The 25134-nt window shown below is 34.6% G+C and overlaps 1 protein-coding gene across 1 annotated transcript in view; it reads left to right on the top strand.

The window, feature by feature from the left end:
• The window catches only part of GRIN2B (glutamate ionotropic receptor NMDA type subunit 2B), a 446579-nt gene that overhangs the window by 375030 nt on the left and 46415 nt on the right, over positions 1–25134 (top strand). The window contains exons 4-8 of the mRNA XM_074194545.1: positions 5031–5233; positions 5694–5865; positions 6139–6292; positions 10758–10883; positions 13725–13954. Coding sequence (XP_074050646.1) covers positions 5031–5233; positions 5694–5865; positions 6139–6292; positions 10758–10883; positions 13725–13954 — 885 coding nt within the window. The remainder of the gene's footprint in view (positions 1–5030; positions 5234–5693; positions 5866–6138; positions 6293–10757; positions 10884–13724; positions 13955–25134) is intronic.

Below are 25134 nucleotides of genomic sequence, written 5' to 3' on the forward strand. Positions count from 1 at the left end.
TTTTTCTTCTTGTGATATGTCATTATTGTTAACTCAAATAGCCTAGGAAAATTAGTAGAACATTTACTTAAAGACCCTTCTTTACCTATATTTTAATTTTTTAATCTTTTTTTTCAGTTTATTTGTCCAAAATGCTTCAGTTTGAACTAATGATTATATTTTCCCCCACCCTAACTTCAAGAGTACTAAACTCCATCTTGAGTTCTACATATTGACATTATTGACATTTATTGGCATTAATTGAACTTTATAAAAGATTTTCCTTGTAAAATTTTCTCTCCATTCCTCATTCTTAATGGAATCTTCTCATTTTTTCTCTTTAAATTCAAGTGACATCCAAATTACCTCTAGGATCAAATATAAATTATTTTGTTTGGCATTTAAAACCCTTATAACCACACCCTAATCTACCTTTCCTTCTTTGTCACCCATTCTCTTCACTTTTCCTAAGAACCAGCCCAAATGAATCTCTTGGTGTTTCTCACACAAGATACTCCATTTATGGTGTCCAGGCGCTCTCCATGCCTGGAATATACTCCCTTCTATTCAATACTTATTTGTATCCCAAGTTTCTTTCCAGGCTCCAGGTTAAGTGCCAACTTCTATATAAAGCCTTTCCTCTTCTCCCCAGTGATCTACACCTCAATATTATTTTTGCATCTATTTTGATATACTACTTAAGGACATGTTATCAAATTTATTTGAATTCTAATTTCAGTAACAGGGACTATTTTCCTTTTTCCTGTTTTCCTGGTAGTAAGTACCATGCCTGGTACATAGAAAGTGTTTACTAAAATGTTTGTTGATTGAGTGATTGACTAATTCTTATTTAGAGCCATAATTTGATGTTATAATAAACTTATACAATGACCAAGTAATCATTCATTTTTAAATTCTTCATTAAATATATATTAAGAGTTGGGGCAGCTAGGTGGTGCAGTGGTTGGAGCACCAGCCCTGGAATTCACAGGACCTGAATTCAAATCCAGCCTTTGATGCTTAATAATAATTACCTAGCTGTGTGACCTTGGGCAAGTCACTTAATCCCATTGCCTTAAATAAATAAAATTTATACACACACACACATATCTATCTATATATATATATATATATATATATATATATATATATATATATATATAGAGAGAGAGAGAGAGAGAGAGAGAGAGAGAGAGAGCATGGCACTGTACCTTGGGTTATGGGGTTATGGTAAGTTATCCTTGTCCTTCAGTAAAAGCAAAACAGCCAGGAATAGGGAGACAATCCTTTCTATTCATTGTGCCTTGATAACAACTAGACTACTGTGTTCAGTTCTAGAGGTCACAAGTTAAGAATGATATTGATAAGCTGGAGAGTATCCAGGGGAGAGCTACCAGGTAGATGAACCAAATCCAATCATGAGATTCAATTGAAAGAAATAGGAATGCTTAGCCTGAAAAAGAGAAGACTTGGGAAATATATGATAGCTGTCTTCAAGTATTTGAAAGATTGTCATGTGGAAGGAAGACTAGAAATCTTCTATTTGGTTTCAGAAGGACAGAACCAGAGTCAACAGGAAGAAGTCATAAAGAACAAATACAGACTGATGTTAGGGGAAAATTTTAAAAATTAGACCTTTACAGAAGTGTAATGGGTTATCTTGGAAAGTGTTGACTCACATTAAAATTCTTCAGCAAGAGTTTGGATGACTACTTCTAAGGCATATTATTGTGAGATTCCTTTTAGAAAGGACTAGGTGGCAACTGAGGTCCCTATTAACTCCTCAAATTATGTAATTCTGTGATCTCCAATATGCTTATGATGTCGCTGCATATATGATATGAGTTTAATATATAATGAAAATTAAATATTTATATGAAGCAAGATAATATGAAATAATTAATATGAATAATTAATCCCTTGAAGTTATTTCATTATTCAGAACTATGTTTTATATTTCCCTTGTACAGGAACCAATTACCATATATATGTATGTAATTATAACCTCAAATAGTGCGATTTCAAATATATGTGGGATTCATTGGACACATTAATAGGGAACTAGTTGTAATTTTGTCACAAGAGAACAGTGTTATAATAATTGTGTGATATCATGATGGACTGTTGTGATTAGGGAATTACACAAAGAAAAGGATAGAAGAGAACCATCTAGGTGAAAAGGGGAAATGACAAGCAAATTTGTGATTTGAAGATAAAGATAATGAGGATGAACTAGACCATAGTTATTCTGAGTTGAAAATTATCATAGTTCAATTTCCCAATCCATGGAGGAATCCACTTTTACATCTCTGACAAATTAACTCCAATTGAGAATTCTTCATGACTAAAAATTACTACTTCATAAAATAACTCATTCCATTTTTCGATACCTCTAATTATTAAAAAGTTTGTTCTTAGGCTAATATGAAAACTGCTATCTATAATTTTTTGTCTACTAGTCTTAGAGGCCTGTCCCTGATAAATCCATTTATTTATCCACTGATATAGTTATTCAATTATTTCAAGTAAGCAATCAAAGTCCCTGGTAAGGCTTCTTCTAACAAGGTAAACATTCTTCTTTGACATGACTTTCAAAGACTCTTCGGTATCTTTGACCTCCAGAACAAGCTGTTGTTTGTGATTTCCCTCAAAGCAAAGCATCAAATAATGTCATAACTAGAAGAAACCTTAGAAATTATTTAATCTGTACTTGGTACTCAAGTCTGAACACAATATTCCAGATATATTTTCACCAGCAACCAAGCATACTGAGACTATTATCTCCTTAGGGTCTGAGCATAGTACTTTTTTTATTGCTTCTTGGGCCTGCATTAGCTTTGCTGCTGGCCACATCACATTGCTGGCTTAGATTGAACTTTCAGTAGACAAGATGTAAGAGTCAACCCACTTGCCTGACAGTCAAGTGATCTAATTCTAGTGTTACCTCCAACACTAACTAGCTATATAACTTTATTAGTAACAAGAATAGCTGGAATTTACATAGTACTTGAAGGTTTCCAAAGCGCATTGTATATATTATATCATCTGGTAACTTTAAGCACTGAGAGTCAATAATTCTAAAGCTTGCTAATTCTTTTTCATTGAACTGAGTATTACATCAAGTACCTCAAAACTGTATCATATAGTAGATTTTTTCTTTAAGGGCAAGACTTTTTAATTTTAATTTTAATAATAAATTTCATCCTTTTAGTTTTAGTCCATCTACTAAGCTATTGTTATCTTTTTGAATTTTCATTCAAATGTGTCATTCAATATATTAGCCAGCTTCTCCAGGTTTTTGTCATTATCTATTTGATAAACATTACTTTTTAGTGTTTATCCAAGTTAATGTGGGAAAAGGTGGAAGGAGACTGGGCATAAGCCTCTGTCTTCTTCTGTATTTAAGCCAATTCATTCAACATAAAAGTATGATTGTAGAAACTCATTTTTCATAGTGCTGGAAGTTTTTGTAAACCTTATATTTCTATATAAACCTACATTGAAATTCTCTTAATCTAAGTAACTACAAGTTGACCTAATGGCACTATTATGCAGCTCACATTTCCCCTTATTGTCCATAAGGATGCTATGATAAATTTTGTTATATACCTTAAAGAAATCAGAATGTATCACAAGTCCTTATTTAATCATCCAATTAATTATTCTATCAGAAAAGGAAATGAGTTAAAATCAGAACAACTTGTGATTAGTAAATTTTGATGACTTCCAAAAATCACTGCTTTCTTTTTAGATTAGAATGAGAGTATATGAGAGTGTGTGTGTGTGTGTGTGTGTGTGTGTGTGTGTGTGTGTGTACACATCAGTGAAGGTCTTAGATTAGGCTAAAGTTATTAATTTCCTTGAGAAATTTAGGCTTAATCCCAGAGGTGATGAGAAAGTAAGAAAATAACTTTTAAATAATTACCTAGCTGTATGGCCTTGGGCAAACCTCTTAACCCCATTTGCCTTTCAAAAACCTAAAAAAATAATTTTTAAAAGAAGCCATCATTTTGTAAAATCAGTCCATATCAGACAATAGTATATAATATATATTGGAAAGAAGAAGATGTTAGGAATGGGGAGATCAGCTAGAAGACTATAATAATTGTTCAGGTGTGAGGTGATAAGTACTTGAATTAAAGAGGATTAAATTGCTATTATCCTCCTTTTCACATGTGAACACTCTGAGATACAGAAGATTGTGATTTTCATGCTATTATAGTGAGTTAATGCCTGAATTAAAAGTTATGTGGAAACTGGCTGAATGAAGTTTCCTTATGACTCATGATGACTTGTGCCAATTTAATTCAGGACTCCAACACAGTTTATCTCTGTCATAATTTTTGATAACCTGTATAAAAAAATTTAAGTCTGCTTCTTTTACTTCCACTTTTCTATTGATCATTGATAGGTGGTTATCATTTTTAACTATTATGATCCTTATTACAGTTAGGGAATATCCAAAACCTGTATTTAAAAAGCTGTTGGTCATTAAACTCTTTTTGAATAAAGTTCTCCTTAGGCTGATAGAGTGCCAGGATTGGAATCAGGAAGATTCATATTCTGGAGTTCATATCTAGCTTCAGATACTCACTAGTTAGGTAACTCTGTCTGACTATCCTCATCTGTTAAAATAACCTGAAGAAGGAAATGGGAAATCATTCCATTATCTTTGCTAAGAAACCTTCAAATGAAGTCCCAAAGAGTTGGCTGCAACTAAAATGACTGAACATTAGCAAAGAGTTAAACCTAGTAACTTTATTTTGAGAGTTATTTAATAATATGAATAATAAAGTTATCTTTTTGTTAGGTTTTTGCAAGGCAAACAGAGTTAAGTGGCTTGCCCAAGGCCACACAGCTAGGTAATTATTAAGCATCTGAGGCTGGATTTGAACTCAGGTCCTCCTGAATCCAGGGCTGTGCCACCTAGCTGTCCTAAAGTTAGCTTTTTAATGATATGTAGGATTCGTGTGTTTATCTTATAGAAGGTAGTGATAGCTAAGAGAAATGTTGTTACTAGCTTTCTGAATCTTTTGCACATATCTCTGCAGGTAGGAAAGTGGAAAGACAAAAGCCTTCAGATGAAATACTATGTATGGCCTCGTGTGTGTCCTGAGACTGAGGAGCGAGAGGATGACCACTTAAGCATTGTAACTCTGGAAGAGGCTCCATTTGTCATTGTGGAAAGTGTGGACCCATTGAGTGGAACCTGCATGAGGAATACAGTCCCCTGCCAGAAACGCATTGTTACTGAGTATGGCAAACTGATTTTTTGTGGCACCACCCCAGTCAGCTGAGACCCTATTATTTTCATCCAGTTGGCTTAAGCCCTGATTCCCAGAATTAAATATGTATCATCAATTTTAATTACTAAGTCTTTAAATTAGTTTTGATCCTATAAGACTGATATTTAGAATCTTCTTTACCATGACTTTGGTTTATTCATTCTGATTATATTTGTGATAATTATCCCCCTGCTTGGTTCTACTATCTGGCATGTCCAATTTATGGATGTTTTATGAATTTTTTCTTGAGATAGAAGCTGTGAAATGAGCCATTTGAAATTTATAGAAAGAAATTAATACTTGAACTCTCAATATAAATACAAATACTCTGAGCTATGAAGGGGAGCATGCTTATGGAATGGGGATATGGTAATGTGAAAGAGAATGCTTTGTCTTCTTCATTAATCTTTGGTTGTTTTAACTGGTCAGGAACAAAACAGATGAGGAGCCAGATTACATTAAAAAATGCTGCAAGGGTTTCTGCATTGACATCCTCAAGAAAATATCTAAATCTGTGAAGTTCACCTATGACCTCTACTTAGTTACCAATGGCAAGCATGGGAAGAAAATCAACGGAACCTGGAATGGTATGATTGGAGAGGTGAGTTCTAGGGGCGTGTGTGTGTGTGTGTGTGTGTGTGTGTGTGTGTGTGTGTGTGTGTGTGTCATACACACACACACACACACACACACACACACACACACATATATATATATATTATTTTCTTTTATGATTCCCAGTTCTGCTTCCCAAATGTATTGTATATTCATCAGATTCTTCTGAATAATATTGGTTATTATTATCTTTTTATTTCCCCATTTGTCTTTTGGTGCATTCTAACTGCAATATTGCCCCCTTCCTTCCTTCCTCAAGGTGGTCATGAAACGTGCCTACATGGCAGTAGGATCCCTTACCATCAATGAAGAACGTTCAGAAGTGGTGGACTTCTCTGTGCCCTTCATAGAGACTGGCATTAGTGTTATGGTGTCACGAAGCAATGGGACTGTCTCACCATCTGCCTTCTTAGGTAAATGATAAAAACGTAAAATGAAAACAGATAGCAAGAAGAGACAAGAAGTACATATAGTTGTATCCATTCTGCCAAGAGTTAGTTTCCTATGAATTAAATTCAGTCAAGAATTTTGGGTTCTTCAAAGTTAATCTATTCTTATCCCGAGTATGCCAAAATCCTAGAATTTCTCTGAAAAGGGATTTGTCATAGGACCTAGAATGATTATATGGAGAAATATATAGTACATTCTATGTTCTGTTCTTGGAGCGTCCCCACAGGAAACACTCAATTTACCCTATATTCTCCTGTATTCCCCTATATTCCCCTTTCTCCATGAAAAGCATTCTAGTGTCCAAGAATATTTGTAAACTAACATTGGACACTAAACACTAAACACATGTCCTACATTTAGATTATATGCTTTTTAATTTCATTCCTTTGTAAAAAATATTTGAATATCAATCAATATTATAGAAAATTACATTAAAATTCTTTCTAAAGTCAAAATTTACTTATCTTTTGTTTGAATTGGGAGAGTTAGGGCTCTTGATGTGAAAAGAACCTAAAGAATAATAGATTATTTTTAAATTTTTTTTTATTTTTTTAGGTTTTTGCTAGGCAATTGGGTTAAGTGGCTTGTTCAAGGCCACACAGCTAGGTAATTATTAAGTGTCTGAGGCCGGTTTTGAACTCAGGTATTCTTGACTCCAGGGTTGGTGCTCTATCCACTGTGCCACCTAGCTGTCCTAAAGTTATCTTTTAAATGATATGTAGAATTCGTGTGTTTATCTTATAGAAGGTAGTCATAGACTATTCTTAAAGTAATACCAGATTTCCATTGAGATTATGGAAGAATGACAATGATTATATAACTCAACATAGGTTATCAGTGTTACAATGAAAGGCATGCTCAAAAGATTATCATAGAAAAGATTATTATGGAATTGTAGAGAAAGAAAAATGATTCAAATCAGTGAACTCCTTTTAGTTATTTTCCAAGGTAAAGTTGAAGAATATGGACCTGTCATTCAAGTTGGATTTGGTATAGAACAATCAAATGAAGTATATTTCCTTTATATCACATGATAGATAAAGATCCCTTTATCAAGGGAAAAAAAAGATCCTTTATCTACCACACTCCACACTACTTACATATGGAATAGGACTGTTAAAAAGAATGTATGTTCATTTCTGAAGTTTCATCATGTTTCATTTTTAATTACTCAAAAAATAAGACTTTTACAATTCCCTTAGGAATTCAACAGTAAAATAGGTTTTGAAATAAGGAAATAGTTTTTCTAATTTAAATCTATTTTCCCCTTTGTTCAAATTTATCATTATTAATCATATGAAAGAGGAAACAAACAGCATGTCAAGTCACTTAGATATGAATTTACAATGTATTTTGACAACTACAAAAGTCAGAACTATCTTGGGATGAATTTGAAGCATTGTATCATGAAGAATTGTCATCATTACTTTCTACACCACTTTACTGAGATGACACCTAGAATATAATGTTCTCTCACTGGACATTTCAATAAAAGAGATATAGATTAATTAGGAGGGATCCAGAAGAAATGATTATGAAAATTTTAAAGTTATGCTATTAGGGATAACATGTCTGGTAATTATTTCCACAGAAACATGACATTTAAAAAAAGGTTAGCTTATCTGATTTGCATCATGGACAGTCAGCTGAAAGATATTGCAGTAAGAGTTTGATAGTATTTTAGTAAGGTTTAGTTCAATGCATTTAACAAATCATGGTCTCATCAAAGTACTTCCTACAATGCTACATATCACAGTGAACTGTGTCTTCAATCTTGTGAAACTCTTGTCTATGTCCTTTACTCTATAGAACATCTACCAATCAAGATGGTAGTATTCCTCTGGGTCTCTTAATATTATGAATATGCTACTGGTGATCTTGGGAGTGTCATCTATTATCCCATGTTTAAAATTCATCTATTTCCTTTTCTACTCATACATGTCTTTGATTATATCTTTTTTTTACCACTTCTAGTAAGGAATTTGTTGTTGATGGCCATATACAGTGATCTATTTAAACTCACTATGCTCTTTCATGACCATTTCTTATTTTTGGATGTTATTTTTAGTTATATAATATATAATGACAATATTCCATTTTATATAGATTTTAAAGGTTAATAAAGCACTTTTCTCACAATAACTCCATGAGGTACATAGTTCATATATTAGTATCCCCACTTTACAGATGAGGAAACTATAAAAAAGAAATCCCATGTTAAATAGTTACTCTGGCCTGAGGTTTGAGTCCTGGTATACTATATACAGTACTCTTTAATGTATAGGAGTCAAGATGTGAAAGGACCAAGGAAAAGCAATCATATTTAACAGTTAAGAGGTATTTCCTAATCTTGGAATGAGTAATTTCAGTACAGTAGAAGGAAAAATCGACTTATAAGGATCATAAAATAATAGATTTACATCTAAATGGACTGTCCCCTTTGCATGAAGGCTTAAAGAATGAGAAGTGAATAAAGGACAAGTAGAGTCAGTGAGTATAGATAATTTTTTTTTCCAATTAATCTGGCAGTAAAAGATAGAACTATAGGATGACAGCTTGAAGGCGCAGTTAGAGGAGTTGACCTTAGCAAGAAGAATTTTCTGAGAGATGAGAGAAAAAGAGGAGTAGATGGATGAAAATGAAAGAATTTGAAGTGTGGAATAGAAAAGAAAAGAGGGAATTCATTAATTCTTTTTTCATGCAGGCAGTTGGTCAGAGGGTCATTTTGATGAACCTTTATTTGGAACTTTAATGTTATCATCCTTTGGAGTTTCTGGATATATCCTCTGGTAACCTTGAAAAGACTTGGTAATATCTAATGGTTCACACCCTATATTCACTTACAGTGATCAGTAAAAGACTAAGATATGACACTGGGGACAATATTAACTATTATTAATTATTTGGATGGTTCAAGTCTGATTAAAGGGTGTTGTCTTTATAGGAACCTAATTTAGTTTCTCTTCTGAGAGGACATCAAACCTACCATACAGAATGAGTCCTTACTGCTCCAAAGAAAATTCTTTTTTCCTCCAAGGCCTGTTTCAAACCTTATTTTGACTTTATTTCCCATTGAAATGAGTTTCTGGAGACCATGAAATTGAAAGGTCCAGTCCAGTGCATAACTTTCAGGTTTCATTCAGTATGGTATACCTCAAGCAGGGTATGGCAGCTTGAAAATACAGAGAAAAATGGAGGGTGGGGGAGGGGAGCAAGAATGGGGGAAAATTGTAAAACTCAAAATAAAATATTTCTAAAAAAAAAGAAAATGCAGAGGAAAAGATGAATAACAAGGGGGTCAAGAGCTGAAAGATATGAACAACTGTGGGACAATGAGCAAGACTTCCAAGAGTATAGGTCAATGTATGTAGAGACCAATTCAACTATAAAGATGAGACTTTAATGACAGTTAAATGAGACCAGACTATTGGTATTAGACCTGAAGAGCAGAGAGGGCTATGAACAATGTAGATAAGAACTCTCTTGGTTGATTTGTCTATTGCATCCAAGGATGTTTCATTAACACAAAAACTGTAGCAGTTTGCTTTTTTAGGGTCCCAGTACTATAGTATAGTCCCATAGCTAGTGAAAATGAATTGAATGATCAAGAGGGAGTGTATTTGGAACCAGATTCTAGGTGTAGATCATGACTATCACTACTTATAATGATCTTAGGCCAGTAATTTTGTTGTGGTTTCTCATATGAAAAAATATGAGCATTGGTTTAGATCAAGGGTTAGCAAACTCACCTGTTTTTGTAAGGCCCTCAAACTAAGGAGAAGCAGCTTAATTAGAGTAAAGGAAGAGCTGGTCCTGAAGACAGCAGATCTAGCTGTATGATTGAGCAAGACACTTAAACCCATTTGCGTCACTCCCTTATTTGAACTGGAAAAAGAAATGGCAAACCATTCTAGTATCTTTGCCAAAAAACCTCAAATAGGGTCAAGGGAGTTGGACATGACTAAAAAAACAATAAAAACAACAAGCTAAGGAAGGTTTTTACACTTTAAAATACAGGACTATTTTAAAATGTAAAAAAAAAATTGTTAGCTCTCAGGCCTTATTGAAAACAGTTGGTAGGTGATTTACTCTGGGGGCCATAGTTTGCTAGCTCCTAGATTAGATGATCTATTAAAGTCTGTTATATCTCTAAATAGGATGCTGTCTTTTGTTTTTCTTAACTACACCCATGCAGTAATTTACTTTTCTACCAACTCTGACTTTCAGCTTCCCTTGTGGATGCCAATATGAGTCAGTTTGCAAATAAAAGCTATAACATTAACCCAGAAAGCCACACTAGGGTGTGACTATCCTCCTTGTATATTTGAAAGACAGAAACACTGAAATGAGTATTAATACAATTACTTGCAATCTGCATACATCCATGTGCATATGTTTACCTGAGCCCTGTTTCTTTCCCTTCATTAGAGCCATTCAGTGCTGATGTGTGGGTTATGATGTTTGTGATGCTGCTGATTGTCTCAGCGGTTGCAGTCTTTGTCTTTGAGTACTTCAGCCCTGTGGGTTATAACCGGTGCCTTGCTGATGGCAGAGGTAAGGAGAAACTCAACTTCTCTATTTTCAAAGTCCCTCTTCCCCAATCCCCAGTTCTCAGATTTGTAGGTACCATCTTCCCCATTTAGTTGAAATTCCTCTTTACCTCATGGAATTTTTGAAATGAACCTTTGAACCTTTAGTTTGTAACTAACTTCAGAAATGCCTTAAGATTGGATAATCCTAAGCAGATATAGATAATAGATACTGATTCATATATCAAAACATGTGATAAGTATGTGTCTTCCAAGGATGTACATTGGGCAATCTGAAACTGATAAGGTATCTTCATTCAAAAAACATCCTAAACTAGAGCCTGTGATATTCCCCAGTCATAGCTACAGTGGGGAGTGGTTCTGATATATAAATTTGAATTGGGTGGACTACATTTATTAAATCAAATTTTTAAAATTTCTGGGATTCAATTCGTGTATTAAGCCTTGCAAAACACTTTTGCAAATATGTCATTTTATCATAATAACAACCTTAGGAATGAGGTGTTATTATTATTCCCATTTTAGAGATGAAGAACTGAGACATACAACATGTGAGTAACTTAACTCAGGGTCATACAGCTAATGAAATCTGAACCTGAATTGGAACTCGGATCTTTATGACTCCAGGCTCAATGCTCACTGTGCCAACTAGTTGCCTTTATAGCAGTTTTTAAAGGAATCTATTTTCAGGCTAGACCTCTCTCATAGATCTTAGTGATTGCTAAATATTCCAAATATTTATGAGATTGTTAAAGGTGACTAATTAGGTTCCTGAAGGGTCACAAAGGAGCCACTAAAATAACCTCACCTCAAAAGTCCCCTAAAATGTATCCTATCACTTGGAATGTGTGTGTGTGTGTGTGTGTGTGTGTGTGTGTGTGTGTGTGTGTGTGTATGGGGGGGTATAATTTCCAACTTAGGAATGAGCCTGTCCCAGAAATAGACTCCCTTCATATTCTATGAATTCCCTAAATATCTGTTGGTCCAGAGATGGAACTATGGTTCTGAGTTCTGGGGCAATTGATTGGTCCCTACGGTGTGATGCAGACATGGAATTTCATATGTTGCTTCAGGGATCTTTTAGTTGTTATGACCTCTTCCAGTTATATAAATTAACCATTTGGCACACTCTAGGGAGCACCGGTGATCAGTCTACTATTTATTAAAAAGATTGTATTGTTAAACGAGTGTGCAGATATAAAGAAATGTTGAAACTGATGTACTTTTAGAAATATATTTAAATCCCAAATTACTAAGCTTAATAAACTATAAGACAATTATTTGCTTTACTGAAGCACTTTATTAAAAGGCTAATTATAGGATGATTTAATATAGCAAATTCCCCTAGGAATTTTAATATATGATCCACTTAATAGAAATTAAATTTATACAGAATTCTGTCTAAATATCTGTTGTGTAAATCAAGGCATACTTATACAGATGACTAGCTGTACATAGCAACATATACACAATGCCTAATATTAAAGAGGCCTGAACAGATGTTAATAGAGCCTTGTTTGTCAACCTAAGCTTATGATAATGCCAATATGTAGAAGAAATGTGAGAGCAGACATTCATAACTACATAAGAGGGGTCAAGTGCAATTCCATATACTGAGGCAGATGTCACCATCACTAAATAATGAATCCTGGCTTTTGTTGTTCCACTTATCAATTACATAAACCTGTGGAATAAAGAACTCTAAGAGTCTTATACAAAGATTGATTGGGGGTAGGAAAAGACACTGTACCAATCCTCCCTATATAGAAAAACTGTTTGTAGCCATACACTGGGTAACCAACCATGCATTCTCCCTAATAGTTTCTTAAGCAGCTACTGACAGTCCAGGGGTCAGAGTATTTTTGTGAAGGGCCATAAGTCAGGGTAGTAGAAGAATCAGGTTCACAGACCCAGATCAGAAGCCAATAGGACCATCTCTTAAATGCCTCATACTGGGATAGGTGCTTTAAGAGCCTATAACATAAAACAAATGCCAAACAATAAGCAAAATTAAAAGAAGGAAAAGGGGGGAAGTTCACGATAAGATTATGTTTAAAAGAATAGCAAGTTGTATATTATAGACATGTAGTTTCATGTGCAGTCTTTTTGTAAACCATACTATGTTATGGAAAAACTTGTTTTATTCCATGAAGTAAGCAAAAAAAATGAAACCAAAACAAAAGAAGTCCATTAGCCTCTATCCTACCTCTAGGTACTAATCACTTGCAGTCAATTCAGGGACTAGAAATAGAATTAGTTATCAAAGACAGATTTTGAAGAAGACAGTAGCAAAGAACATATACTGACTTTTTTAAGGTTTTAGTATTTCGTGGTATGATAATAGCATTTTAGAAAAAAAAGAAAATCAGTTAAAAAGCAAATACTACAGATGGTGTGGTGTAGTAAAAAGAAGATGAGACTTAGAGTCAGAAGAGGTAAGTCTGAAGTTTATAGTTCATGTTATCTTGAGTAGATCTCCTTACTTCCTGAGTTTCATTTTGTTAATTAGTAAAATAAAGTTATTAATACATGAATTAACCACCTGACAGTCCTACGCTGAGCCTTAAATGAGATAATTTACTTTATAAATATAAAGCACAGTGCCAGTATAAGTCATTATGATAATGCAGGGATAGGAAGTCCTTGGAAGGACCTACAAAGCTGGAGGAGGAAGAGGCTTAATAGTTATTAGAGAAGAGGCATTGTACTTCCCTGGCCATGGTATTGTCTTAATGAAGTTACATATATGGAAGACTTATTCCAAACTTCTGGCATGTAATAATAGAACCAGGCTGTGAGAGTCCCACTGACATAACTTCTTGAACTTCTCTTTTGGTCCCTACAGAGCCAGGTGGTCCCTCTTTCACCATTGGCAAAGCTATTTGGTTGCTATGGGGTCTGGTATTTAACAACTCTGTACCAGTTCAGAACCCAAAGGGAACAACCAGCAAAATCATGGTGTCAGTGTGGGCCTTCTTTGCTGTCATCTTCCTGGCCAGCTACACTGCCAACTTAGCTGCCTTCATGATTCAAGAGGAGTATGTGGACCAAGTTTCTGGCCTGAGTGACAAAAAGGTAAGAGATACTTATGAAAACATCTGGTTCCCACCCCCAAAAACTTCTCCTGGAAAGATATTGCTTACATTCTCCCTCCAGTCCCATTTTAATTAGGCTCATGTTTCAAGTTACTTTGAGCACTGAAAATTTTCATGATCCTAATAATTTTCTAACATCTGCATTTCCTACTTGTGTGTTTTTTTTAATAAATTGGAAGGTACCAGGAGAAGAAATTAGTTTCCCTACTGAAATAATTGTTTTCCCTTCCTGTCTTTATGTGAACCTACTGATTTATGCAGGGAGTATCACAAATGATCCCTGGGCTACAAATAACTAGCTTGGTTTTGTATCCATTATTTTAGTGTGTTACTGCACATTGGTTTGTTAGGGTCCAGCAACTAGGTAGCTTAGGGATACAAGGACTAGTCTATTATTAGAGGGTTGCTCCTGTGTGCCAGCAATGTGGAAGCTTCCTTATTATGGCCTACATTTTCTCACAGATGGACTAGTTACTGTAGGCTCACCCTGCCTTTGTTTCTTCTTTGTGAATATTCTAGAGACAAGTAGGAGGTCTGCTCATGTGAAAGTATTGGAATATTTCAGGATATAAAAGCTGATCTTTAACTGTGACTGCCCACATATCATGATGCTAACAGGTCAGTCCTATACGTGTTCTGTTCTGAGCAGGCTGGAAATGGTACAGAGGTAAAAAGGAAGCTATTTGATTTTCATTTCTCTGTATGATTATATTCTGGTCTATTAGTGATTTTCAGGACTGACATGCTTTCATCTGAGATTTCCTGTCACCTCTAGCCATGATACTAATAATGATCGTTGTCATCTTCTGAAGTTTCCAGTAAAACACATGGATATTCCAAATGAAACATGGAAAATATTTACTTCCAAGAAACCTCCTGATATCAATTTTGTCATGCTTTCAAAACTATTTATCTGTTTTAAAAAATACATATTAAGTGTGAGTCTGACAAATTAGCTATATCATGCTCATTATTGATTATTTATCTCTTGACCCAACAGCTTAAAAAGTAAGTTATATAGAAAATATGCATTATAATTAGAATGAAAAGGAACTAGACATCCCTTCTCTTAGACTCAGGTAATAATGTTCCTAAGAGAGTCAATTGGCATAGTGGAAAAACACTGGCTTGGGTTTAGCTCTGGTCTCTGATGCATACCACTTGCATAATTCTGGGCAAGTCACTTAACCCATCAGTGTTCTAAGAAACTCTCTACAATTATAAATGGCAGAAAAGATATGATTCTATATTAGTAGAGGGAGTTTCCTTATCTTGGAATTCTCCATACCAATAAAATTATAGGTCTAATTCCTATTTCAGTTTCCTGAAAGGAACTTTAAAGGCATGTAGAAATGATACACAGAATTTAAAAAGGAATGAGAGTTCGAATTCTTATCATTTTTCATTTTCTTCATGTCTATTATTTTCTTTCTTTCTGAATTTTTTTCTTTTTTCCTCCCTCCCCTCCCCACACTATTCTTTTCCTTTTCCTCATTTTAATAATCTTTTTCCTCCTGAAGGTTTCAGTAATGTATCTGATTCTGTGACTTATTGGTTAGTGACTAGGTGAGGATAAACTCACTGAAAGAGAGTGCCTCTCCTCCCCCATTTCTTCTTGCTCACTGGCTACCTAAGAAGTATTATGATGGAAAGCATTCCTTTGTTACAAATTTATTTATGGACATTCTAAGGTTTGGGGATGATTACAAAGAGAATTAAACATTCCTTTGTTCATCAAGATTCCAGATCAGTACACAAATTTCCCCTGTGGCTCTAAAAGAAACCATAGGAAACTTTTTTGACCAAAAGCTGAATAATTCTCTAAAGTGGCAGCATAAAGAGATCACTGGACTTTGAATCAGACCTGAATCTAAGCTCTATCACTAGTTTTGTGGTGTTAGACAAGTCACATAACTCCTGTGAGTAACAAAAACTCATATTTATATTGCATCTCAATTTTACTAAGCATTGTATCATTTGATCCTCAAAGCAACCCTAGAAGAACCATAGATGCTATTTTTATCCATGTTTTATAAATGAGAAAACTAAGTCAGACAAAAGGTAAGGGCTTTCCTAGAATTACTCAGTGTATAGGGTCAAATTTGAACTCAGGTCTGACTTCAGATCCAAAACATTATCCACTACCCTATCTAGCTACTTCAATTTCCTTATGGGTGAAACAAAGTTAATAATGCTTAACTTAAAAGATCTTACATTTTTAATGGAACTTGCTTTCTGAAAACTGGATAGAAACTATTTACTCTTCCATATTTCTTTATCCAGCCATCATTCAACAAATATTTATATATTTAGTATGCCAATAAAATATATGGTATGCCATTTGCCAACTACTGGGTTGGATTACCAAGAGATCACAACTTAATTAAGATATACAGTAAGAGGAAAGGAAAAAACCCCTATGAAATTTACAAGATAATATTGTTTTATGTTTGAAAGGAATAGCAAGTTGTTCATAGTAAATTTGCTGTTTCATGTGGAATCATTTTTATGTTATGTAAATGCTTGTGTTATTCCATAAATTTAAAATAAAAATTTAGAAAAAGTTAATAAAGATACAGAGTGATTTCACTGGAGGGGAGGAGGGAGGAGGGAGGGTTCTAGAAGTTGGTGGAATTAGGGAGCCTGTAGATCTGGGCTTTGGATTCTAAGACACAAAGTGAGGAAGAAATGCATTTCAGGTCTATGGACCAGTCTGTGAAAAGGTAAGGAGATGTAAAAATAAGAACTGGAGAGATATGAAGAAAAAGAATCATGAAAGAAGACTGGAAAAGTAGACTTTTCCTGATAGTGAAAGACTTCAAATGTTGAAGAGAGCTTTTTATCCCAGAGGCACTGAGGACCCACTTGAGTTTCCAACATGATCATAATTGTATTTTAGGAATATCATTTGATTGCTTTGTTGAGGATAAATTTCAGCAAGAAGAAATTCAACTGGCATGGGGATCATTTTAGAGGCAATTACAGTAATCTAGGTGAAAGGTGATAAGGGCCTGGATTAAGGAGAAAAAGATGTAAGAAATTTTGTAGAGGCAGGAATTTAGCAATTTATTGAATGATGATAGGTTCAAAAAGAGTGAAAAATTAAGGATGATTCTGAGGTGAACTATTTGGTTCAAAAGATGGTTGCGTCCTTGGTGGAAACACACAATCAAAAAATCATTGGTAACTGGTGGCAACAGATTCATTGGAACCCATAATGATAGAAGCCAATTTGCAGTGCCTAAGTAAGGGGTGAAGGAAAGGAGGTAATTAAAAAAAACCAAGAAGTGTTGTCTAGGAGTTTGGCTGTGAAAGAAAGAAGTACAAAGTAATAACTTAGGAGATGGTAAGTTCAAGTGAAGAATTTTTAAGGGTTAGCAAGATTTTAGCTATATTTATAGGCAGCAGGGAAGGAGGAGAAAGAGATTGAGGATATGATTGGCAGACGGGTAGGAGAAGAATGATTCCAGGACTAATTTCAAGGAAGAGAGAAGAATAAACGAGTGCAAGTTGCATGTATTGACCTTGGCAGGGTGAAGGATTACCTTTTTATCAGAAATTGGAGTAAAGGAAGCAGAAAAGGGTTGATATCAATTGACTTTTAGTTATTCGTTAGGGGAAAAGTGCTAGTACATTATTCTGCATTGCAAAATTATTTCAGCTAGATGTGAAGGGGTTGAATTTATTTATGCAACTATCTTTAGAAACAAAAGATGTAAGTTTGAAATTTAATTTTAATGTTTTCAATCTCCTTATTAATGGTTAATTAAAAATAGTACATACTTAAAATTATGAATATTGCACATATTTTGTTTGAATATAATGCCAGTAGAACTCAATTATAAATGAAATTATTTTTCTGTAGTAGTAAGGAATTTTTGTAAATAAAATGAAGAAATACATATGTATAAAGTATGCAATTCAGTTATTTTAATTTTGTAAAATATGTACAAAGATCTCATTTAAATGTGTTATGAAATAAGGATATTCAGAAGGAAATACTATGATAAATTCTCCTTTTTTATATATCACACAGAGGAATACTATTTTGTGTTTCTATTATTCTCTTACACACTATGATAGAAGATTTGTAGTATTTAATTATATACTTATGTGCTTAAGCATCTATATTTTTACTCGTGTGCATATTGTAATCCTTCTATGATGTAGTAGTCAGTCTGAATTATTGTGGTCAAAATAATGAAGCACATGTTGATATGAAAAATTATTTAGCTAGATCTTTGTATGACAGACATACAGACTAATGCTGGGTCCATACTTTACAAATTGCCAGTTTGGTAATAACAAACAGAGCTTGAAATCTGCTATCATAGCTTTGAGAACACAGAATTTTTCAAAAAAAAAAAAGAAAATTACAAAAGGAATAGCCGTAATGATATGCAAGAATGGTAGTTAATGGAGTCCAAAAACAATTATGGGGGAAAATTGGAAAGAGATGACAGTCCCTTTTTCTTCCAGATAATTTTAACTGATTATAACTCTGTTAGATAAAAAGGATACTAAACCTTTTCTCCAACCCTTCAGAATTCACAATCCATTACAAAATCCTAGGTGGCATCCTCAACTGCTGTTAATTGTATCTTTCATCATCTTTGAAGGATGGGAAGAGTCTTGTGGCTTGGACCCAGGCATTCTAAAATGGGTCAGTTTCCCCTCTCCTAGATTATCCAGGAGTGCCTTGGAGAATAGATGAATCAAATTAAAGGGACCAGAAAGAAGAGGGTGAAGTTGGGGGCTTCTACTCATCAGGTTATCTTTGTATACATGTCCCCAGTGTTCCAAGATTTCCAGGACAAAAATTCCATGATTCACATACCATTAAATATATAACACTTTTCCTTTGAATAGATAGAAGTACTACCCAAAGTTTAATTTGTCAGAAATATATTAATTCTTATGAGATCCACCATCTTTGGGAGTTGTAGCTCAGATAGTTTCCTTGGTTGCTGTCTAAGAATGCCATCGTATTTCTGAAACAAGTATTACTGCAGACTCTGAGGAATTTCTGGTGAGTAGAAGCCACCAGGTCTAGAAACTGTCTTCATCTTGAAATGTGCTAGTGGTACAGCACTGGTCATCTCTTTGGTTATAATGATGAAACAATGTTACATCATCCCCAGATAAACTGTCCTCTTTACCCTCTAAACACATTCTAGATTGAAAATCAAAAGGAGGCTACTATCCTCATTCTGGTTCCACCTTCTCTGGTCCCAGACAATCAGGTCAACTCTGCACCATGTGCTACAGTGTTCAAGGTGGATAAAGGGGGCAATAAGAACCTAATTTTGGTCAAAGTAACCTGAGATTTGTGATTCAGTTGGACCTGGAAGTAACTGAGTGATGCCAATCCTGGAACTCTCTGGGGCTATGCACAGAATAAGAATTCAAGAGGTAATAGAAGAGGAAAGTCTGGGATGTGACAATTGCAAAGGAAGTGCATGGAAAAAGAGCTGATTTTCCCTTAACAGCTAAATTTGCATGCTCATGAACATCTGGAATGTTGCAAATATTGTTAGATTTGGTAGATGATGGATGCATTAGATCTTTTCATTGAACTATTGTTTTGTTATTTTTTAACTTTATTTTTACAAGAAAGAATATGCAAAGTAGGGGCAGACAAAAGGGAACTATGTACGAAAAGAATTTATTATAAAAACAAGCCACATCAAATACAAGGGATTTTTATTAGTGTAGTGTTACCCTAAGCCATAATAAAAGTCATATGGCTATCTCTGGGCTGATCATCAGAAAGCCTTGGATCTGCTGAAGAATGATCCTTAAGATCACCTGAAACCAGTTTTGGTTTCCTTAGAAAAGAGGTGTCACTACATCTCTGCAGATTTCATAAGACCCCTGCCATCAAAAAAATGTCACCTACCCAGATCCCTACTGTTGTCTAGGCTGATCTGTAGCTCTGTCTCTAGAGTTTAGCCAGACACCTAAGGGCCTTTAGACATGGTAAGAGTGAATTGGAGCCTATTCCTTCTTGTCCAGTACTGAATTACACAGTGAACACATTTAGTTGAAGGGCATGCACTTTTTTCTCATCTATAAATATCTTCTTTATTGCCATATCCTGCGAGGCATTATTTAATTTTATTGTGTAGCATTCATTGACATATAGCCTTCTAACTAGACCTGTCCAAAGAAAACAGGATTTATGCTACTGAAAGATTTTTTTTCGCATTCCATCGGGAGAGTAAAATGTTTTAAATAAATGTAATGAATGATTTAAACAAATGCTGTAATAAGTGATTTAAATAAATGTAATCCACATGCCAGAATGCTACATTCTGAAGGTCATAGAGCTAAAAATTTATACTGATCCAGCCCTGTAACTTCAACCAGAAATATAGCTAGACCAAGCTTTCTTCTTCGTGCTTCTCTCATGGACCATTTTGGCAATCTGATGATGTCTAGGGACCTTACTCAGAATGATATTTTTATGTAATTGAAAGAAAATGCTAAATTTCAGTTACAGAAAAATAGAAATGTAATTTTTCCCCAATCCAGTTCACAGATTCCTCAGGGGTCCCTGGACTGACTCCACATTAATATCCCCTTATCTCAGCCAATCTATAAACAAAACAACTTTCTTCACTTTTGGGAGATTCACCAAATTGGATAATCTGTAACCTTTGCTAAAATCCTATAATTTCCCACTTTTCCATTTCAAGTATTCTACAATTGAAATTAAAAATAAATGGAGAAGGGTTGGCATATGTGTGTTGCAGAGAGGTTATATATACTGAATAAGAGGGCTACATATAGATAACTGGTTTGCAATTAAAATGGTTGCTTTTATTAAGGTTGTACATAATGAATATGATATAGCTTACAAAATTGGAAATGATTTTTACTAAATTTAGTCTTTTTTGGATAATTGGATAGATAACCTCTTTTTCATCATTAACTGTTATGATAGTCTCTGGATAGTTCCTCAAAGTATTGTAATTGCCCTACAAAAAGACTATAGGAAAAAATGGCATTCTATAAGCACAGAAGTAGAATAGGGGAGTTGTTCAGTTTTAGCACAAATCATTAATTACAGAAATTTTTATTTTTTAATAAATTTTTATATCACCTAGATTTCCTGCTGTATCCTATCTTCCTCACATAAAAACCTTCTCTTATAAAATATTTTTTAAGAAAAAAGAGGGATAAAATCAATGATATTAAATAAAATATATATCTCTCTTCTCATTGAAATTTTATAAAATATGCACTGGAGCAGTGTAGTAGAGAGAGATATTGGAACAATATCAATTTGGAAGGAAGGTTATGATATCAGAATTTAAGACTGTTCTTGGTCTATCATCAACATTTTTATGAATGAATTAGATAAAAATGTGAAAAAAAGATGACCATTATATTATGCACTAAAGCATACAAACTTTTGCTATTTTATTGAGTTTTGAGAACTACATGCAGATTAAATTCAGTTCAATAAACTTTATCAAGCACCTATGTGATAAGCACTATGCTAAATGCTGCAAAAAATGTTGACAAAGATCTAATCTGAAGAGAGTGACAGGATAATGAAATAATTGACAATTGTGCCCCAACATTAGTTTAAGGAGCTGGACAATGTCTCCATGGAGATATAAGGAACCTATCTTCAGGTATCTGCAGAGTTACAATACAAAAGATCCGATTCAATTTTCTTCATTGCCCAAGAGATGAGGATAGAAACAATAAGTAGAAGTTGCAGAGATAACAATTTAGACTTGTTAGAAGGCAAAAATGTTAAAAATTAGAGCAACCCCTCAGCAGCCAAAATACCTTAACAAACAAATAAATATTTCATCATTGGAGGGTGCCAACCAAAGATTGGTTGTCCATTTGTCAGGGTTTTATAGAAGTAATTACTGTTTGGACTCAGGTTGGATGAGGCTGTTAGTCATTTAAAACAGATTCTAAAATAAAAATATTAGAATCCCACCTCCCAAAATATTTCATCATTTGAAAAGAAGGACCTCATATAGGATGCCACTGAGTCAGGCTGGAGCTGCTGCCATCACCATGTCCCATAGTAACCAGTGTGAACCTGCCAGCCAGAAGAACATGAAAGAGCAAAGCTACTTAGGCAAGGGGAAAATGACTCTGTCTCTGCTTGGAAGGAGAGGGACTCAGAGATCATGCAAAAATGTAGGAAAAGGCTAATGAGAAAGAGGAAGAGTCCAAGAGAATCTATGGCTCATGCCCATTTCTCTTGCTCATCAACTGACCTAGAGACAGTCCTGTCACACTCTGGCCTTCTCTTGTAGTGCTCACAGGTTCCAGACTTGATGGCATTCCCTTTACCTTGTGTCTGTAGTGGGTTTGTCTGTGCATCCTTCTCCTGCTCCCAGGAAAATTTGCTCTCCTCCAGGGCATTCCTGGGGGTGAGGGGGATAACTTCTCCCAGTGGTTTTTGTTCCTATGGGGCTTACCCCAGAGTATTAAAAGTAACTTTGTAATTCCAATAGAAACAAAAAAACCCTAATATAACAACATGAAAATGGATACAGATGTTAGTTTCTCCACTCAGGTTCTCAAATGAATTTGCCTTAATAATAGCAAGTCATTTGAATTAAAGAGTAGCATGATTCAGTGGAAAGAGGAATTGCAATGATGATAGCATGGGAGAAAATTGAGGCCAACAGAAGCTAACTGGCTTGCCACAGTTAGTTAAGTGTCCAAACCTGGATTTGACCTCAGGATTTCCTGCCTCCAGATCCGGCATACTATCCACTGAAACAGCTAACTACCTGAAAATACAAAAATGTTTGATTTATAGACATGGGACTTTGAACTGAATACTGGTTGTGACACTTTTTATCTGTGTTACCTTAGTCAAGTTACCACGTGTCTCTAGGCTTCAGTTTCTCCATATGTACAAGGAGGCAACTGGATTAAATAAAGGATTCTTTTTTTTTTTTTTACAGAGAACTTCTCTTTATTTTTTATAATGTTTTTATTTTCATTCATATGCACATGCATATTTCTGAGTTACAAAATTTCCCTCCATCCTCCCTTCCCACCTCCTTCCCCTCAGCAGGGAGCAGTCAAGTTAGCATTTTACATATGTGTTTTGATAAACATGTTTACAAACTAGTAATTTTCATCAGGAGGAGTCAGCATTAAGGGAAAGAGATACATAAGAGAATTTTATAAAGTTCATCAAATTTGGAAAGGTGTTTTTTTGTGTGTTTTGTTTTGTTTTTCTTCACAGTCCATAGCCAGTATAATACAGTTATCCTAGCTCTTTGGACTGCTGAGAGGAGTTGCTTCCATCAAGGTTGTTCATTTCATAATGTTGTTGTTAATGTGTACATTATTCTTGGTTCTACTCCCTTCACTCATCATCAGATCCTATAAGTCATCCCATGCTTCTCTAGTGTCTGACCATTTATGGTTTCTTATAGAATAATAGTATTTCACAGTATTCATGTACCATAAATTGCTTAGCATTTCCCAATTGATAGGCATCCCCTCAATTTCCAGTTCTTTGCCACTACAAAAAGAGTTGCTATGAATATTTTGGAACATGTAGGACTTTTCCCATTTTTAATAATTTTCTTCTGTATATATAACTAGAATTGGAATTGCTGAGTCAAAGAGTATGAACAGTAGTTTTATTACTCTTTGGGCATAGTTCCATATTGCTCTCCATAAATAAAAGATTCTTATTCTTTTCTTATGTCACAGACTCATGGTGATCTGGTGCACCTTTTCAACTCTTTATAATACTATTTTTAATTGTATTAAGTAAAATGCCTAGAATTTCCAAGGAAACCAAGAATATTGAGATAGAATTATCAAATAAATTTTTTAATGGTCACAGACTGCAGATTAAGAAACCCTGGGACTAGATCATTTCTCAGGTTCCTTCTAGTTTAAAATGTGTGATTTAGAATTAATTTACCATAAACAAACATAAACTCAATGAAAACATTGATTAATTAATGAGAATAATTTATTAAGAAAAATTTTGTCACAATCATTGAGCTAAGTGCTAGAAAATAAATAGAACACTGAGACATTCTCTGCCCTCAAGGACATCTCATTCTAATTAGAATAGACAACCCATATAGAAGGATTCAAATATAGGTCAAATGGCAAAGGCCAATATTGAGGTTTGTAATCTTTAAGGGGTACTGGCAGGTCAAATAATATGTCTTCCATGTTACTGAAGAGTCATAGTGGGTAATTTTTCCCTCTCACTAAAGGATATGGACAGCCATATTCTCTTCATATCACAGATGGTCTGGGAAAAGTGAAGAGAAGATGCTCTGGTCCACATTGATGGGAAGAAAAATGGGCCTGAATGTAGGGATAGAACACTCGGGCTCTTTCCTGAAAAGGGTTGGGGTGAAGGAAGGTAGAAGCAATGTGTAGCCAGGAAAAGGAACGGGTAGAAAGGATGTGGCAGAAAGTTCTGGGGGAAGGAAGGATTCTAGTTGCATCTAAGCAGTGGGTAGAGGAGAGGCAGAGGAAAAGTTCTAGTATCTGGTGAAATCTGGAGTGGGGAAGTAGGTGGGAGAAGTAATGTAAGTTGTAAAAACATAAACAAACAAAATAATACATAGTATCCTGACAAAGAGTTATAAAAGTCACAATATGAGCTTTTTAGCTCAAGTGTGTATTACACTGTACAGTTCTGGGAACCACATTTTAAGAAGAGCAGTGGTAAATTGGGAAACATAAAGTAGTTGCTGACAATGATAATTAAAAACTTTTAATCTGAAATATGAAGGATAGTTGAAAACAAATTTTAAACTTGGAAGGGAAAAATTTGCAGGGAGGAGGCATATGATAACCAAATAAAAATATATTTAAAGGTTTGTCATACTGAGTCCAAAACTTATCTCCTCTAACTTTCTCATGATGTTGTTCAATCATTTCATCATGTCCAAGTCTTCATAATCTATATGGACTTTTCTTGGCAAAGCTCCTAGAGTGCACTTGTCATTTCCTTCTCCAGTGGATTAAGACAAATAGAGATGAAGTGATTTATTCAAGATCCTGAGAGTCTGACAATCAGATTTGCACTCAGGTCTTCCTATCTTCAGGCCCAATATAAGGAAGAATGTTCTAATAAATAGAACAATCTCAAATAGTTTGTCTTAGGACTGAGATGATTTTTAAATCTAATTG

Source organism: Macrotis lagotis, chromosome 7, assembly GCF_037893015.1.
Source record: "Macrotis lagotis isolate mMagLag1 chromosome 7, bilby.v1.9.chrom.fasta, whole genome shotgun sequence".
Taxonomy (NCBI): Eukaryota; Metazoa; Chordata; class Mammalia; order Peramelemorphia; family Peramelidae; genus Macrotis; species Macrotis lagotis.